The sequence below is a fragment of the Zalophus californianus genome, chromosome 10, assembly GCF_009762305.2.
Source record: "Zalophus californianus isolate mZalCal1 chromosome 10, mZalCal1.pri.v2, whole genome shotgun sequence".
Classification (NCBI taxonomy): domain Eukaryota; kingdom Metazoa; phylum Chordata; class Mammalia; order Carnivora; family Otariidae; genus Zalophus; species Zalophus californianus.
In genome coordinates this window covers 35,680,061-35,697,940 of record NC_045604.1, presented here as the reverse complement: position 1 = coordinate 35,697,940, position 17,880 = coordinate 35,680,061, and the positions used below count along the sequence as shown (strand labels likewise).

At 45.0% G+C, this 17,880-nt stretch overlaps 2 protein-coding genes across 19 annotated transcripts in view; one reads left to right on the top strand and one right to left on the bottom strand.

The window, feature by feature from the left end:
- Positions 1-4,905: 4,905 nt before the first annotated feature.
- Positions 4,906-5,910, bottom strand: G0S2 (G0/G1 switch 2). The gene is made up of 2 exons (XM_027611081.2): positions 5,734-5,910; positions 4,906-5,595 (listed from the first exon to the last, which is right to left on the bottom strand). The coding sequence occupies exon 2, from the start codon at positions 5,575-5,577 to the stop codon at positions 5,266-5,268; it is 312 nt and encodes a 103-aa protein (XP_027466882.1). The 5' UTR covers positions 5,578-5,595; positions 5,734-5,910; the 3' UTR covers positions 4,906-5,265.
- Positions 5,911-5,942: 32 nt separating this feature from the next.
- LAMB3 (laminin subunit beta 3) overlaps positions 5,943-17,880 on the top strand; it is a 63,676-nt gene continuing 51,738 nt past the window's right edge. For 2 of the 18 annotated variants that reach the window (XM_027611069.2, XM_027611062.2), the window contains exons 1-2: positions 6,186-6,201; positions 6,400-6,472. The gene's annotated coding sequence lies outside the window, so the exon portion shown is untranslated. The other 16 variants (XM_027611076.2, XM_027611068.2, XM_027611078.2 and 13 more) reach the window with 13 other exon arrangements.

The window sequence follows — 17,880 nt, the reverse complement described above, 5'->3', positions numbered from 1 at the left end:
GCTGAGCAGGGAGCCCAATGTGGGGCTCGATCCCAGAACGTCAGGCTTGAACCCAGAAACCTGGGATCATGACCCGATCCGAAGGCAGACGCTTAACGACTGAGCCACCCAGGCGCCCCTAATTATAACTCTTAATATGGCTCCAGACCAGGGCTTAAATTTAGCTCCTTAAAAAAAATTTTTTTTTCAATTTATTTATTTATTTTTATTTATTTTTAAGTTTTGTTTTTTTTTAAGATTTTATTTATTTATTTGACAGACAGAGACATAGCAAAAGAGGGAACACAACCAGGGGGAGTGAGAGAGGGAGAAGCAGGCTTCCCGCCAAGCGGGGAGCCCGATGCAGGGCTCCATCCCAGGACCTTGGGATCATGACCTGAGCTGAAGGCAGACACTTAACGACTGAGCCACCCAGGTGCCCCTAATTATAACTCTTACTATGACTCCAGACCAGGCCTTAAATTTAGCTCCTTTAAAAAAAAATTTCAATTTATTTAAATTGAAAAACGAAACAAAAATCCCTCAGAACAGTTCACCCAACTTCTCTAGGACTGCCTTCTGGTTTAGCAATGTTACAATGTGATCGCTTTTTTTTCCAGAGAAAATTCTGATGAAAGGATGGCTCATATAAAAGGTCAAGCAAAAATGAATGGAAAGAGAGGGAAATGAAACGGGTGGGTTTCAGAAGGTATCAGAGTCTTTGAGAGAGACCATACTGGAATTAGAATTTTGCTTCTTAGGCCTCAGCATGTGAATTAAAGAAGCAACCTACTGACTCTAGATTTCTGGAGTTCCTCTTAAATTAATTAATTTACTGATTTTGACAGGTCAAAATTCCTCCATGATGGCCATTGTTAATCTAACTCAAAGTTTTTGTCCTTTATCAAAGTAAGCACAAGAGTTAGGATTACGGTGCAGCTTTATATGGGAAGTAAGAGTTCTTCCAAGAGGAGGTTGCAGTTTTGACATAGAAGAACCCAGAAAGACAAAAGAGGCTGCTTAGTAAGAATGTGCGCCTGCAAATGGTATCTTGCGTGCCCTTTCTAAGCAAAGGTAAGGAAAGGGCCATGCAATCAATGACCTGACAATGTTTGACCAAGAATACAGACTAAAAGTGACCTTCTTTTACACATTGACAAGACAGAGAGTGCTCTCATGGAAGTTTTGTAGGGGACCCAAAGCTAAGTTTGGCCAATTGCCTTTTCCTGAATTGGACACCAGTCTAATGGCTCTCCAGCTACGGTCCCTTAGGTCAACTTGGACTGGATTAGTGATTTAGTGGGCTATTCCCTATGAAACACTCCCTTATACATATATCAGAAATAAGGTATTCCAGAACAAAACAAAAACACATAAGACAAGACTTTAAATATAGACAAACAAAAGCGAAGTTAAAGTGAGCAGCAGGGGAATAAGCAGTTTAATGACACTTAACAAATAGTTAGCAAATGGTATACCTCCAAAACAAAAGGTCTAATGAACTGTATGAGACCTATGTCTAATTACTCAGTGGTATACCTCCTAAACAAAATGTCTAATGACCTTATACAAAGGCCTAGGTGTAATTATTTACCAGCATGTACACCTGTCAACCAAAATACCTGATTACTTTGTACAAAGACTGATGATTTTATACAAAGACCTACTTGGTTAAAAATCACAGGAGTGGTGAGAACTCATTTGAAACCACTGGAGTTCAACCTGTCATTGGGACTGACTGAGCTGGCAGCAGATATGAAGGACAAACAGAGTTTGGGCACAATGAACCTAGTAAGCATACTTGTTGGTTTTTGGGAAACACAAAATTCAGAGATTGGCATACTTTCCCAGACTTAAGTGGGCTGATATCGCCTATAGAAGCATACTTATTTGTTGACTGCCTGGCGCTCTGGAATGTATTTATGGGGTGTGTCAGTTCCTGGTTGGTTGACCCTCAGCAGTGAGGGTCTATCACTGGCTGGTTGGCTTGTAAGAATGTGTTAGCTGAGGCGAGTTGTCATTGATTGAGCCAATGGGTTTAAACCATGATTATAGAACAATTAAACTTGTCCTAAGAATGTGGCAACTTTTTAATATTCTCACAGTTGATACCAACTATGTGCTTTCATTAAAACATAGTACAAGTTGGAATCTGATATAATACAAAATTACATATTTATTTATATTAATAGATCAGAGTTTTGGAACAAACGAGGTGACTAATAATTGTTTCACAGTGACAAAGTTTGAGAACCATTAGGTTCAAACCACCAGGTTAAGGTATTTTCTAAGAGGCAGAAGCCTTTGTTAGATAAACTTAATTGGTAAATATTTTATTTTTGGAATTAAATTGATTATTATTATTTAAATTCTAGTTAGTTAATATATAAATTCATTATTTTTAATAGTCATTTAGGAAGAAGGAAAATATTTGTCAACATGCTGAGAAAAAGAACAAAAAGGCATAGGAAACACAGAGGGTGTGTGTGTGATGGGGGTGGAGGGAAGGGTTCAGAGAAGCAGGCTGAAATAGGAAATATATCCCCTATTTGGTGGTTGTACCAAATAGAATCCCAGCACTTTTTTTTTTTAAAGATTTTATTTATTTGACAGAGAGAGAGAGACAGCCAGAGAAGGAACACACAAGCAGGGGAAGCAGGAGAGGGAGAAGCAGGCTTCCTGCAGAGCAGGGACCCTGACGTGAGGCTCCATCCCAGGACGATTACCTGAGCCGAAGGCCGACGCTTAACGACTGAGCCATCCAGGTGCCCCTAGAATCCCAGCATCTTATAATTGGGTGACACCTCAGAGGTCATAAGACCACTCTCCCTTCCAAGTTCAGAAATCTCCTCTCCAGTTTATTTCCAACTTCTGCTTCCATGCTTTTAGTAATGAGGAGTTTACTATACATCACAGGGAAACTCCTTATGTTTTGAATTACTCTGATTTCTTAATGACCTGAGAATTGCTTCCTTCTACTTCTCTTTGCTACTTTTAGTTCTGCATTTTCAAGCCACATAAAATAAGTCTATTTTATTGGACTTTATTGAATCAATATGGCAGCCTTTCAACTATTTGGCGGCAGGTATGTGACAGAATTGTGTTGTAAATTCTCTACTCCTCTATTCAATTGTTCTGTATGTGACAGGGTTCCTGGATTTTTATATGCCCAAGTCCCTCTGATCTAAGTAGGTTTTTGTTTGTCAAGGTCTCTCTTGAAATTTAACAACTGAAAGCCGTTTGCCAGGTAACTGCTCTAAGCACTATACATGCATTGTCTCATTTAATTTGCAAAATTATCCCACGAGGAAGTCACTATTTTATAGATGGGGAAAGAAGTTAACTAACCAGAGGCAGAGTGTTTATAAGTAACTTGTCCAAGGTCTTAAAGCTAGCAAATGGAGGAGTCAGAATGCAAACCGAAGCAAATCCAGGAGGTCTCTTTTAACTTCTATGGTTTCCCACCTGCCAGATTGTAAAGTAAAACAAATCCACCTCCTCATCCCCTTTTCTGGACATTAAATTTCTACTAATAAGATGTTAGTTTTTTTTTTTTTGCAGACTCTTGTTGGCTTATCTTGAGCTTGTAATCAGTGGAAACACCTAGGTCTTTTTCACATGATCTGCTGCTAGAATAAGCCTTCCTAATCCTGTGGCCATGCAACTGGATGTTTGGAACTAATTTTGTACGGTATCTTCTCTGTTCAGTTTCAGTTGATTAGCTTCAGGGCATGCTTCCAACCTGTTGAGTCGTTTTGAATCCTGACTCAGCTCTGCATCAGCAACAGAATTGATATGTATACCTCCTGTCATTTCTCCTAGGTTGATGATAAAATTGCCAAACAGGATAGGGCCAAGGACCATTTCTGTCCCTGTGTGGGGAGAGGGACTTCTATTTGATAACAACTGTAGTCTCCCGAGACCACCCCAAAACCTTGATTCTGAAACTATTAAGCAAACCCTTTTTCTTTCCTTTCCTTTAACCCAGGGCTTCTCAACCTCTGCCCTATTGACATTTTGGACTGGAGAATGGTTTGTTGTGGGTGGGTGTCCTGTGCATTCTAAGATGTTTAGCAGCATCCCTGGCTTCTACTCCCTAGATGCTAGTAATAGTGCTCCTCTTCCCCTACCAGACAACCAGAAACATCTCCAGACATTTTCAGATGTCTCCTGGGGGGACAAAATTGCCCCTCCTTCCACAGAGAATCAGTACTCTAATTTCATAAATAGATTACTTGAGCAATCAATATTTAGTAAGGACCTATTATTTGTCCAAGACTTGGTAACTTCTATGAACACTAAAGAGGAAGAGGAAGACAAGGACCTTGACCACAAGAAGTTTATACTCTATCCCTGGAGGGAGAGGACTCAGATGGGTGATAACCAGTCTTTTCTCCTTCTAACCCAGAGCTTCTTACTATGATTTGAGTTGATGGGGAGGAAGGCTGGGTAGAGCTAGAGATCCAATTAGGCATTCTTGGGGACTTGCCTTCTGTCTTCCGAACAGCTAGCTAGTTTTCTTTTCTTTCCACTCTCTCTGTTAAAATACAGGAAGAAAGAGATATCAGTCATAGGAGCCTCGGGTCAGGTGTGAGATGGCAAATAGGTTTTTGCTCTAGAATTAATCAGTATCTGCTATTCGTGTACCATAGCTCAGAAGTTGATTTATCTTCCGATCTTAAAATGCTAAGTCTGCTGGGATTTAATAAAAGTTTCTCTCCTGTCACCCGTACCATGAAACAAAAACGAATCCTCAACATACTTATAAGCATGTAATGAGTCCCTGACAGTGACGTAAATGCTGCCTGCCGGTCAGGCAGCTGCTCTTCCCGCAGTGCTCAGCTAAGACCCCCTTGGGCAGCATGTTCACCCTCTCTGCTGTCCACCCCAGGGAAACATGCCCCCCAGGAATCAGATACTGAGACATAGTATAAAACGAGGGTTTTATTTCAAAATGCAAAATGGTGGTCATTGTAATAATAATAATAATATAAAAAGCATTCCCCGCCTTCCACCCTAGTGCAAAATGGTAGATGCACTCACATAGCTCAAAGATACGTAATTTTGGACATGTCATCCTGCAATGCTGCACAGCAGCAACACTTAATCCCAGACTCCTTTGGTGGATCCGTGTGGTAGTTCAGTTCTGCAAGTCTGTGGCTTCTCAAATCTAAGTCCAAACAACACAGGACTCCTGCTCTCTCCCACTTGAGCCCGACCCTACACGCGCTCTTCTTTCTCGCACTCAGGCTCTCTCTCCACTCCCTCTGCGGGCTCCCAGGGGTCCTAGGAGGCGTGCTGCCGGTTGGAGAGCGCCCGGCTGCAGAGGACGGCCTCCTGCTGCTTGCTTTTCTCCCGCAGGGTCTGGGTCGCCAGGACCTTCCGCTCTCGGGCGGCCAGCAGCTCGGCGACCGCTGCTTCCTCGTCCCGCAGGCGGCTGGCGGCCGTGAAGGGGCTGCACACAGTCTCCATCAGGCCGATCACCACGCCGAAGAAGGCTAGCACGCCGCCCAGCACGTACAGCTTCACCATCTTCCGATTGGGCCTCCGGGCCATCAGCTCCTTGGCCAGCGGGATCAGCTCCTGCACCGTTTCCATCTCGGGGGCGGGGGTGACCTGTGGGAGGGGCGGCGCAGGAAAGGGGACCGTTCAGCCACGGAAGGATGGCTCCAGCCTGCCCGAGAGCCCCCTCGCTCGGCGGTCCCGCGGGCAGGGGGTCCCGCCCCGCCGCGCTCTCCCTCCGCCGGGGCTCACCTCCAAGGCGCAGCGCGAGCAGGAGGCAGCGCGAGCCGGGGCGGCGGCGGCGGCGGCGGCGGCGGCGGGCCGTGCGTCCGCGGGTCCGGCCGGCCTCTGCGTTCTCCTCCTCCTCCTCCTCCTCGGCAGCCGCGGCTCTTCCAGGTGGAGACTCCGCAGCGGGCACCTTGGACGTGCCCTAGGGCCACTTATATCTTTCCTCCGAGACCCGCCTCCTAGGCTCCCTTGGCCCGGGGCCAGCGCCGCTAGCGCCAGAGGAACGAGGGGGAAGGAGGGGGAAGGAGGGGGGAGGAGGGGGAGGGGGAAGGAGAGGGAAGGGCGCGGAAGGACCTAGGTGGAGGCGGCCAGGAGCTGTGCACGCTTGGGCCCTGTGAGCTGAGAGTCCCAGGCAGGGGAGACCGCGGCGGGGGCGCGGGGGGGCGGGGTGCGACCGGGACGCAGGAGGTCCCACGCCGGGTGCGCACACCGGTGAGGACCCGGAGCCCTGGGAGGTATCGCGTACGTTTCCCACGTGACTCTTCCTTAGTGCTGTGGGTGGGTGGCACAGCTTTCTTTGTCTGGGGTGGCCCGTGAGGGACCCCTAATGAGGATATCGCGGGGAGGGGGCGTTCTACCTAACCGGAAAATCTTTAGTTTTTATTCCCAAGGGTTGTCGTCTTCCCACAGGTGTGGGGATCAGACGGGAGAAGACAAGGGGAGAGGGATCCTGGTAAGGAGCAGCACCAGGTCTCCAGGCTCTGTATGTGCTTCTGTTTCTTTTCGGCCTGACTGGTTTTATTCACAGGTGCTTGCCCTGCCAAGGTCACTTGATAGATAACTACTTACTGAGGGTGCCCTTTTGCACAGCTGTGTGTGTGATGCGTCTCTGCACTTGCCCCTGTTTGTATATGTACATCTGGGTATCATTAAATCCCAGTTATTCCCACTCTTGAGAAGTGCAGCTGGGGGCTACGGGGCAGAGGAGATGGAAGGGGACTGCCGATAAATTTCTTCTGCTGGTCTGGAATGCAAATGCTCTCAATAATTACTCACCACTTCCCTGGGTCTGGGGTTACAACACCACTGTGCCATTTCAGCTTATAGAAACAGGGGCAGAAGGGTGAGAATAGAGGGTTTGGGTAAGAGCTAAAGAGAGAACTCTTGGGGCAGGGGGCGCTGGCTGGCTCAGTTGGAAGAGCATGTGACTCTTGATCTGTGGTCCTTAGTTCAAGCCCCACCTTAGGTGTAGAGATTACTTAAGTAAGACTTAAAAAAAAAAAAAGCACTGCTGGAAGCAAGGGAGGAGAGAAAGATATATTTTGGCTGGAACTAAACATCATCACCCTGGGGTGGAGGGTGTAATGATTTGGCTTTGGTTATCCATTTACCAGAGTTAGCTAGCAAGAGGGGGAAAGCAGAGGCAAGTGGGCCAAAGGGCTGCCAGCAGTAGAGGGGGAGGAGGGGGAAATCAGACTGTCCAGAAAATTGTAAAGGTCAGTGATGCAATCTTGCAATAGCCTCCTGTGGGGTGGGACAGGGAAAGGGGCTGTTTCAAAGATCAAATGTTTGAGTCCTTTTATGGGGGGGGTGAGGCAATTTCCCAGACAATTCAATTAAAAAAGACAACCATAACAACTACCCTTTGCCTTGGCTATTACCATTTAAGGTAGTAAGATTTGTGTGGGCATGCTGATTGGCAAGGTTAGTTAAGCAGCTGTGGTAAAATTCTGCCTTTTAGCCTGCTCCCAAGCAGTGAAGGTGACACGGGGCCAAATAAGGGTTATTCCTAGAGGATGGTGAACGCTGCTTATTGTTCTTTTAATGTTAGACAGGAAATTCCTGAAACAAGGGACCAAGTTGAGATTAATATCAATCTTGGCATTTTCTTTCTTTCTTTTTTTAAGATTTTATTTATTTATTTATTTGACACACAGAGAGAGAGAGAGAGAGAGAGAGAGAATAAGGGGAGAGGCGCGGGGCACCCGGGTGGCTCAGTTGTTAGGCGTCTGCCTTCGGCTCGGGTCATGATCCCAGAGTCCTAGGATCGAGCCCCGCATCGGGCTCCCTGCTCAGTGGGGAGTCTCCTTCTCCCTCTCTCCCCCACTGCTTATGCTCCCTCTCTCGCTGTGTCTCTCTCTGTCAAATAAATAAATACAATCTTTAAAAAATAAAAAAAAAGAAGGGGAGACGCGCAGTGAGAGAGGGACAAGCAGACTCCCCGCTGAGCAGGGATCCTGATGGGGGCTCGATTCCAGGACCCTGGGATCATGACCTGAGCCAAAGTCAGACACTTAACCGACTGAGCCACCCAGGTGCCCCAATCTTGGCATTTTCTTTGAATCTTCCTTAAAATTTTGGAGAAGTCTCTAATAACCTGGCAGAAATGATATGTGAACCATCTCAAGATTTGTGAGTGTGCCAAACACTGTGGCTTCTGGAAGAGTGTATGATGTATACCTTACTATGGGGGCTTTCACCTGGTTCCTTCTCTGAAGGTGAGTCAGCCCAGCTTTGGTTGCAAAACTCCGAAATTGACTCCATCGTAAGCATTTCTGGTATTTCTGTAACTCAAAGACGAAAACCACATGTCTTCCATGGTCAGCAGACTGCAGTTCATCTGGGGTTCCCCTTTTTGTGGTTTACTGTGGTAGAGCACATTACTACCTGGATGAGTTCCCCTCTTTCTGTCTTTGATAATCTGACTTTGACCCCCAGACCCCACCAGCTTACTGGCTGGGGCTGGGCAGAAAGAGCAGCAGGTGGTATGGATTGGGGGTGCCGGTGCATTTGGTGTTTCTGGTTTAGGTGGTAGCTGGAGCTGAGTAGGAGATGGTGGGAATAGAAGGCTGGGGAATCCAGGATCAACTTATGTTTAGGAATTTCTGGTAGCTCCTCTGTCTAGGTGGGGAAAGAGAACCCAACTTCTAGGGTAGAGGGTTAGGTAGGGCTTGGGAAACTAAGCACGTGATTCAACAGCGCTGATGTCACTTTAGAGATGGAAAGCCTTATGTTACATCATACAGGCCAGACCAGCTGTATGGTGATCAACCATTTCAGTGTGTCTAGGGCTGAGGGGTTTCCCTGAGTGCAGGACTTGCAGGGCTGAAACTGGGACAGCTCTGGGCTAATTGGGATAGTTGGTCAGCCTACCCTTGAGTCTATCCTAACATTTAATTGTGCCATTTCTAGGAAGGTAGGAAAGGCCAGTTTAAAATTATTTTGCTTTCCAAATCCCTTTCTCCCAAACATTAAAATTAAAACAAACACCCAGAGCCACCTGCAGAGGAAACAATCACAAAGGGGCAGCAGGTGGTCCTAGGGGTGAGTGCAGAAGAGAGATAGAGCTGTCCCCACAACTGTGCCTTAGGGATTGAAGGAACAGGGGACAGAGGCCTTTTGGATGATTGGTTGTAAATGAGCCTCAATTATTAGTAGTAGTATTTTGTTACCAGCTCCTTGCCACCTACCAAAGTCAGCGCCCACCCCTGGTATTACAGGAGGCTGAAGGGACGCATCATCCATCATAGGAGGTAGGATAAAACATTTGTAAATCTTAAACTCCATTTTTTTTTTTCCAGTCTTTGAGTTACTTTCATTTCATGTATACTAGTTTTGGAGAGGTTTCTTATCTCTCGAATATCAGCGGATGATTTTTAAATCTACATGTCTAATCTTTGTCTTCCTCTGGTTTTGTAGACTAGAGTTCTAGAGTCTAGACATTTCTGTGTGGATCTTCTGCTTTTATCACAAGCTTAACACACTTTAAATAAGACTCCCCATATCCTCTGTACTCTGACAAACTGAGTCACCTTCTCAGTATCCTTATTGCTAGCAGTGGCATCTCCATTTTATCTATTCTCTGGACTTGAAACACTGTGGCATTTTCTTAGAGAGGCCTTTCCTGACCATTCTGTCTTACAATTCCCTACCCAATGCCCTGCTTTATTTTTCTTCATAGCACTAGTACCTGACTTTATTTTTTTATTTTATTTTTTTCTTTAAATTTTTTATTGTTATGTTAATCACCATACATTACATCATTAGTTTTTGATGTAGTGTTGATTCATTGTTTGTGCTTAACACCCAGTACTCCACACAGAACGTGCCCTCTTTAATACCCATCACCAGGCTAACCCATCCCCCCACCCCTCTCCCCTCTAGAACCCTCAGTTTGTTTTTCAGAATCCATCGTCTTCTCATGGTTCGTCTCCCCCTCCGGTTTACTCCCCTTCATTCTTCCCTTCCTGCTATCTTCTTCTTTTTTTCTTTCTTAACATATATTGCATTATTTGTTTCAGAAGTACAGATCTGTGATTCAACGGTCTTGCACAATTCACAGCGCTCCCCATAGCACATACCCTCCCCAATGTCCATCACCCAGCCACCCCATCCCTCCCACCCCCCACCACTCCAGCAACCCTCAGTTTGTCTCCTGAGATTAAGAATTCCTCATATCAGTGAGGTCATATGATACATGTCTTTCTCTGATTGACTTATTTCACTCAGCATAATACCTTCCAGTTCCATCCATGTCGTTGCAAATGGCAAGATCGCATTCCTTTTGATGGCTACATAATATTCCATTGTGTATATATACCACCTCTTCTTTATCCATTCATCTGTCGATGGACATCTTGGCTCTTTCCACGGTTTGGCTATTGTGGACATTTCTGCTATAAACATCGGGGTGCACGTACCCCTTCGGATCCGACTTGTATCTTTGTGCACTAGTACCTGACTTCATATTGATGTAACTGTTGCTTTGCTTTTGTGTTATCTTCCTTGCTCATTGGAGGTGGATCAGCTTCATGAGGGCTGGGACTGCATTTTGCTTTTCACTGTGTCCCCAGAGCCTCCTATGATCCTTGGCACTGGTAGGTCCTTAAGAGGTAACTATGGGGTTAATGAATGTCTTCCCCATTGGACTGACAGGGGAGGAATTATGTTTATTAAGTTTGCATGCAGTCAGATGTTTAGTGGATGCTCAAAGAAGCATTCAGGTGTTTTTTTTTTCTTTTTTTCTTTTTTTTTTTTTTAAGTAGGCTCTGTGTCCAGCACGGGACTTGAACATACAACCCCGAGATCAAGAGTTGCATGCTGTACCAACTGAGCCAGCCAGAAGTCCCATTTTTTTTTGGTTTTCAATAGTTTTCTTTTCTCTTTTGTTGAAGTTGTTGTTGTTGTTGTTCTTTTCTTTTCTTTTTTTTGTTTTGCCTTTAGTCCTTTCTTCTATAATCTATCTCAAACACTACCACCAAATAAATCTTCCTAAAATTAAATTTTTATTCTTAATTCTTAATTGCCTGCTTAAAACCTGGATCATTTCGGGCGCCTGGGTGGCTCAGTCGTTAAGCGTCTGCCTTCGGCTCAGGTCATGATCCCAGGGTCCTGGGATCGAGCCCCGCATCGGGCTCCCTGCTCAGCGGGCAGCCTGCTTCACCCTCTCCCACTCCCCCTGCTTGTGTTCCCTCTCTCGCTGTGTCTCTCTCTGTCAAATAAATAAAATCTTTAAAAAAAAAAAAATCTGGATCATTTCTTTCTTTCTTTTTTTTTAAAAGATTTTATTTATTTGAGAGAGAAAAAGAGTGAGAGAGAGAGAGAGAGCACATGAGTGGGGGTAGGGTCAGAGGGAGAAGCAGACTCCCGGCTGAGCAGGGAGCCTGACGTGGGACTCGATCCCGGGACTCCGGGATCATGACCTGAGCCGAAGGCAGTCGCTTAACCAACTGAGCCACCCAGGCACCCCTGGATCATTTCTTATTGCCTACATGGACTCCTGGATTCTGCATATTGGATTTATTTGATTGATGTTCTTGGAATCTGAGACTTCTATGATCTGCTCTTCCCTACTCATCTAACTCTATATTCCATTCTTCTCCAACAAGAACCCTTTGCTCCACAGATGGGTTTCTCATGTCCCAAGAAACAGTCCATTCTCATTGTGGCTGCCTCATCTTTGCTCATAATCTTTTTCCTACCTGAAATGCTGTTCTGTTTCTACTCTGTCTTCCTTTCTTCAATTCATGTGCTCCAAGAAGCCAGCAGCACACCCTGATCTCTCCTTTCTGTGAATTTCAGCTGCCTTTGTGGCTCACCCTGTACCGGTTGGCACTGCGTTGTGTACTGTTTTATACAGCTGTCTCATTGTCCCCTGTGGGCTTGCCCTGTCTCTGTGGAAGACCAGATCTTTGTACCTTTCATGGTGCTAATGTATAATAGGGGCTTAATCAATACTAGTTACATTGGCCTGAAAGTCAGTATTGAGATAGAGATTGCAAAATGATCAGACTCTTTGGGGAGGTTATTTTAGGCACAGTGGCTTGTCCTTGGCACAGAGCCTTGGGGGTAAGATTGCCCAAGACCTGGCAGCTTGGCTTAGTTCCTTCCACTCTGGCTTCCTCACCTTTCACTTGTACTCCCAGCTTAGTGTCTGACATTGCAGTGATGGTCTCTAGGGCACTCCTCCAGCCTGCTCCTGGGACCCAGGGCCTTGACAAATCCACACTGGTGAACAGACCCCTCGTAGACAGTTCACTTTAGTCCCTCATGACTTCTGGCCAAGCAGAACCACTATCTGCTGGACCATGCAGGATATGCTGGGAGCAGCAACACCCTACTGCCCACGTGCCACTTCTGAATTGTACTAATCTACTCTGTAAGTTTGAATCAGCATGGAATTTTCCCCAAGCTCAAATGCCAGCTAGACTTAAGAGTATAGGGCTCTGGGGTCAAACAGACTTGGGTTCGTTCAAGACCTGGCTCCTCTTACCAGGGTCTGACCTTGGACAAGTGACTTAACTTCTCCAGTCTTGTTTCTTCATCTGTAAAGTGTGGGTGATGATCACACCTAATAAATGAGGTGTAGTGAAGCCTGAATGAGCTGGAGCACTGGAAAGGGCTTAGCAGTCTGGCATGAATAAAAGCAATCATTACATGTTACTGATTCAGTCATTATTCTGTTGTCTTTGCCCCCTGCTCAGGTCAGTAATTCCTGTGGTCCTTTATCCCGGCCCAGGTCATTCACATCCCCTAGGTGACATATAGGCAGCGATAAGGTCCAAAAATGTTTGTTGAAGCTGGCCATGTATCTGATACTGTGTTAGGTATAGTTATGGAAAGCAGAATACAGCACTGTTTTCGCCCTCATGAGGCTCATAGTCAAGTAGAGGACTCAGACATGAAGTAAGTTATTAACAATATACTGGGATAAGCACAATAATAGAAATATACACAGGTAAACAAATAGAATAGAATGAGAAATATATTTTTAAGGGTATTTATTTATTTATTAAGAGATATTTTTATTTATTTGACAGAGAGACAGCCAGAGAGGGAACACAAGCAGGGGGAGCAGGAGAGGGAGAAGCAGGCCTCCCGCAGAGTGGGGAGCCCAATGCGGGGCTCTATCCCAGGACTCTGGGATCATGACCCGAGCCGAAGGCAGACGCTCAACGATTGAGCCACCCAGGCGCCCCTAGAATGAGAAATATATTGACTGATTCAGTTTGGGGAGGAGATGGTCAAGGAAGGCCTAAGAGTGGATGATGCCTGAGCAGCTGAGGGTATTAAAGGATGGATGATGTTTACCTGGTGACTCTGGGAGGGAGTGGGGTTTCAGGATTAGGGGAGGCCTGGAGTGAGAGAGCGCTGCATATAAAAAGGATGGGATGCATGAGAATACATTGCATGTTCCAAGAGAAGTTAGGCAAGATTGGCCTCAGAGCACAAAGAATGGGTTTTGGGAAATGGCAGGAAATGAGGGGGAAGTAGTAGGCAGGAGCCATAATGAACAATTACCTAAATGGTTGCCAACATATGTGATGTCTAGGAACTATTGACCACTCCCCTGTTCTAGAAAGACATTGTCCTTGGCTTCCATGTCATCGTATTCTAATTTTCCTCCTGTTCTATTCTGGACACTCTTTAGTTTTTTTTTTCCCCCCTCACTTCTGCCTTTAAAAAAAAATTTTTTTTTTTTTTTTTTAACGTAGACTCCATTCCCAGCATGGAGCCCAATGCAGGGCTTGAACTCATGACCCTGAGATCAAGACCTGAGCTGAGATCAAGAGTCGGGCACTTAGCTGAACCACCCAGGTTCCTCACCCTTTTGCCTTTTATACGACCTCTTAAATATCAGCAGTTCTCAGGACTCAGTCCTGGAACCTCTTTTTAAACTTTACATCCTCTCTTTAGGTGATTTAATTTACTTGCGAGGCTTCCATTATGCCTCTGTGCAGATGATGTACACGTCTGAGCCCTGGACCTTTCTATCTTCCTGCCCAGGCTATGTCTTAACTTGGATATCTTGCAACTATCTAACTTTCCATGTCTGAAGCCAAAGTCAATATTTCCACCCCCAAAATTTGCATCACGATCTTGCTTCATCTAGGCTTCACCATCGATCTGGGAGTCCAGGTCCTAAGCCTAGGAGCCATCCTTTTCTCCTCTCTCTCTCTGTCACCTCTCATATACAGTCATCAAGACTTGCCATTCTGTCTCTTAAGTTATCTCTTGACTTTATTTGCTTTCCATCCCCCTTACCACCCTCCTAGTCTAAGCCCTCATCATCTCACCTGGACTATTGCTATGGTCTCACAACTGGTCTCTCTGCCTTGGGTTTTGACCTAGCCAATCCTATTAATCCAATCCTATCCAATGTAAACTTGAGAAAAGAAAAAGAAAAAAAGCAAACCATATCATGTCACTCTTCTCTTTAAAACCCTTCAGTGGATCCCCATGTTGCCCTTTGGATCATGGCCTGGATTCTTAGCATGGTATATAAGTTCCCCCATGATCTTGTCCTTGTCTGTTTTTCCGGTTTCATTGTATGTCCCTCAACCCTTGCTCTCTAGGTGCCAGCCACACTGTTCGGTTCTTTCACAGCTTCAGATCCTTCCTTGTGTTGTTCTCTCCACCTGGAACACTTTCATCATTTCCCTTGATCTTATGAACTCGTACTCATCCTTCAAGTGTCAGTACCCTCTCGCTGCCTCCGGGAGGCCTTCCTTGATGCTTAGGTGCTGCACGGTCCCACAGCCATCTTACTTTCCCTTTCATGACTCTTGTGTGTCTCCGTTGCCAGACTGTAAGCTCTGTGAGGGTGGAGACTATCTCTGTCTTGTTCAGTGTTCTCAGAGCTAGCACAATGCATTGTCTGTTGACTTATTTAATCATAGCTTTCAATTTGCCTTATATTGAATTGGTTATCCTCTAGGCAGTGGCAAAAATTGATGAATCTCAGGCAGCAGAACAGTTCAATAAGGTTGGCATTTTAAGTAGATCACTATTGGCATAGTGAAGAATGCATGAGTGGAGCAAGACTAGAGGCAGTAAGTAGGATGTTGTCAGAGTAATTAAAGGGGTGAGGGACTGGGCTAAGACAGAAGTAATGGGGATAGAGGGAGACAGATTTGAGTGATGCATTGTAAGTAAAACTGGAAGGCTTAGTGCTATAGAAGAGAAAAGGAGTCAGAGATGATGCCCAGGTTTGGAGAAAGAAGAAGGAACACATTTGGGGAGGAAGAGAATGAGTTCCATTTTGGATATATTGAGTTTGGGCTGTTTATGAGACATGCAGGCAAAAGTGGTCATTAAGCAGTGTGTATGAATCAGGAACCTGGAGCTCTGGAGAGAGATTGGGTTGCCAGTTGCGGATTTGAGAGATTTCAGTGAGTTGGGGGTGCCTGAGATCTTGGGAGTGGGGGAGATAACCCATGAGGGAATAGAGAGAGGAGAGAAAGGATGGAAATATGGGGACTGAGGAAATACTGATGCTTGCCTGAGGCTGGTGGTGAAGCAGAGCAGTAGGTCTTATTTCCTAAATCAGCTTGCAGAGTAGTTCGGTTCTAAGAGTATTAATCACAAAATCTGATTCTCTTCCTTCACATCCAGAATCTAGGCCAGGAGCCCTCTTGGAATAAAGAACTCATTTCTAATGTGGTGGGCAGAATTTTAAGATGGCCTCTGATATACAAGCCCTATAAAGCCCCCAGGATTTGTGAATATGATGGGATAGTCACTTCCATGATTAGGGTATATTATATGGACAGCTGATTTAATAGAATTAAACATTCAGTTCATCAGTCACTTGAACCACATTTCAAGCACTCAACAGCCACAAGGAGTTAGTGACTACCATTTTGGACAGTGCAGGTACAGAACATTTCCATTGTTGCAGAAAGTTTTATAAGAGAGCACTGGGTCTCAATCCATGGAACTGTAGGAAACATCTAGGAAGTGGTTCTCAATTCTGGCTATAGATGCTGCCTGAATTCTTTTTTCCTCTTCATAACTAAAACTGTTTATTAACAGTTTTCTATAATCACTGTATCCATTTCTTCATCAACCATTCACTCTTACCCACGTCCATCTGGCCTCCATTACCACCATCCCCACCAAAAGCTAATGGGATGTTTATTGAATGAACTGGATTTTATCATTCAACAGACAATAACTCTTTCTTCCTTCTAGAAACACCTTTTCTCTTTGCTTCAGGGACACTGCACTCTCCTGTCGAAGAACAGGAAAACACTGCACCCTCCTGTTCTTCATTGTACCACCTTAGTTTCTTCTTCCCAGATTTCCTTCGTTACATCTTTCTTTTCTTCCAGTCTGTGGTTCTCAACCTTGAACACACATTCGAATCACTGGGGAACTTTTAAAGTTTCTGAAGACCAGGCTAGATCAATTAAATCAGAAATCTCTGATTTAATTGGTAGGACCCAAAGATCAGTAATGTTTAAAGCTCTAAAGGTGATTCTGTTGTGCAGCCAAGGTAGTGAATTACTGTTCTTAATGTTGGGGGTATTCTAGGGTCTTACCATGATTCTTCTTCCCCAGCTACATTATTTCCCTAGGTCAATGGTTCTCAGTCCTGGCTCCACTTTAGAATCATCCTGGGAGCTTTTAAAAGCCATCATTGTCGGGGAGTTCCCCAAGATGGATCAATTCTAAATTCCTGGGGGTGATTTCTAAGATCTCCTGGGGCTGGAGTAAGGCTTTATTTATTTATTTATTTATTTAATTTCTTTAAAGATTTTATTTATTTATTTGATAGAGAGAGACAAAGCGAGAGAAGGAACACAAGCAGGGGGAGTGGGAGAGGGAGAAGCAGGTTTCCTGCTGAGCAGGGAGCCCGATGTGGGGCTCGTTCCCAGGACCCCGGGATCATGACCTGAGCCGAAGGCAGATGCTTAATGACTGAGCCACCCAGGCACCCCTGGAGTAAGACTTTAGAGGCCCTAAACCCTGAAAAGATTTGAGTTTTCCACCCTGCCCATATAAATCAAAATAACAATATTAAATCTTAAAATATATATAGGGGGGATGTACAGCCTTCTAATTTTGCCTAAGGTGTTTACTTCCATATCTTAAAAAATATTATATATAAAAGTTTTCTAAAAAAATTTTGGTACCTCTACTTTGCTGGTGCCTTAAATACATGTTTAGCCTGCCTTAGGAGGTCCAGCCCCAAATCTCATCCAAAGGTCACCTCCTTGGGGAGACGTCTCTTATCTTCCTCCTTTTTTCAATTTTCAAATAAAATTTATTTGACAGAGAGAGAGAGAGAGAGAGAGAGAGCACAAGCAGGGGGAGTGGCAGAGGGAGAGGGAGAAGCAGGCTCCCTGCTGAGCAGGAAGTCTGATGTAGGGCTGGATCCCAGGACCCTGGGATTATGACCTGAGCTGAAGGCAGCCACTAAACCGACTGGGAGACCCAGGTGCCCCTTATCCATCCTTTCTAAAGTGGGACTGCTAACATCCTGAGATCCCCATCTAGTATATCATCCCATTACAAACATTTCATAAAAAGTGTTGAAATTTGTAATTTTTAGATTTTTCGTTTACTTGTTCATTGTATGTCTCCTCCATGAAGGTAGGGTCTTGTCTTTTTTGCTTGCTGCTATCTTTCGTGTCCTCATCTAGCACAATGCTTGGTATAAAATAAGTGTTCAAATAAATTTTACAGAATGAATGAATGCACACTGATGTATGGCAAATAGCAGTGAGTAGATGAATCCCAAGGCAGATAGGCCACCTTGGGTTGTTACCGTGTAAAAGACTGTCTTCATGGGGTGGGAAGGGAGAAGTGAGTTCATGAAGGGAGGTCCTTGTTTCCAGCAACCTGGTCAAGGCTTAGAGCAGCAGGTGCATGCCATGATGTTGATGG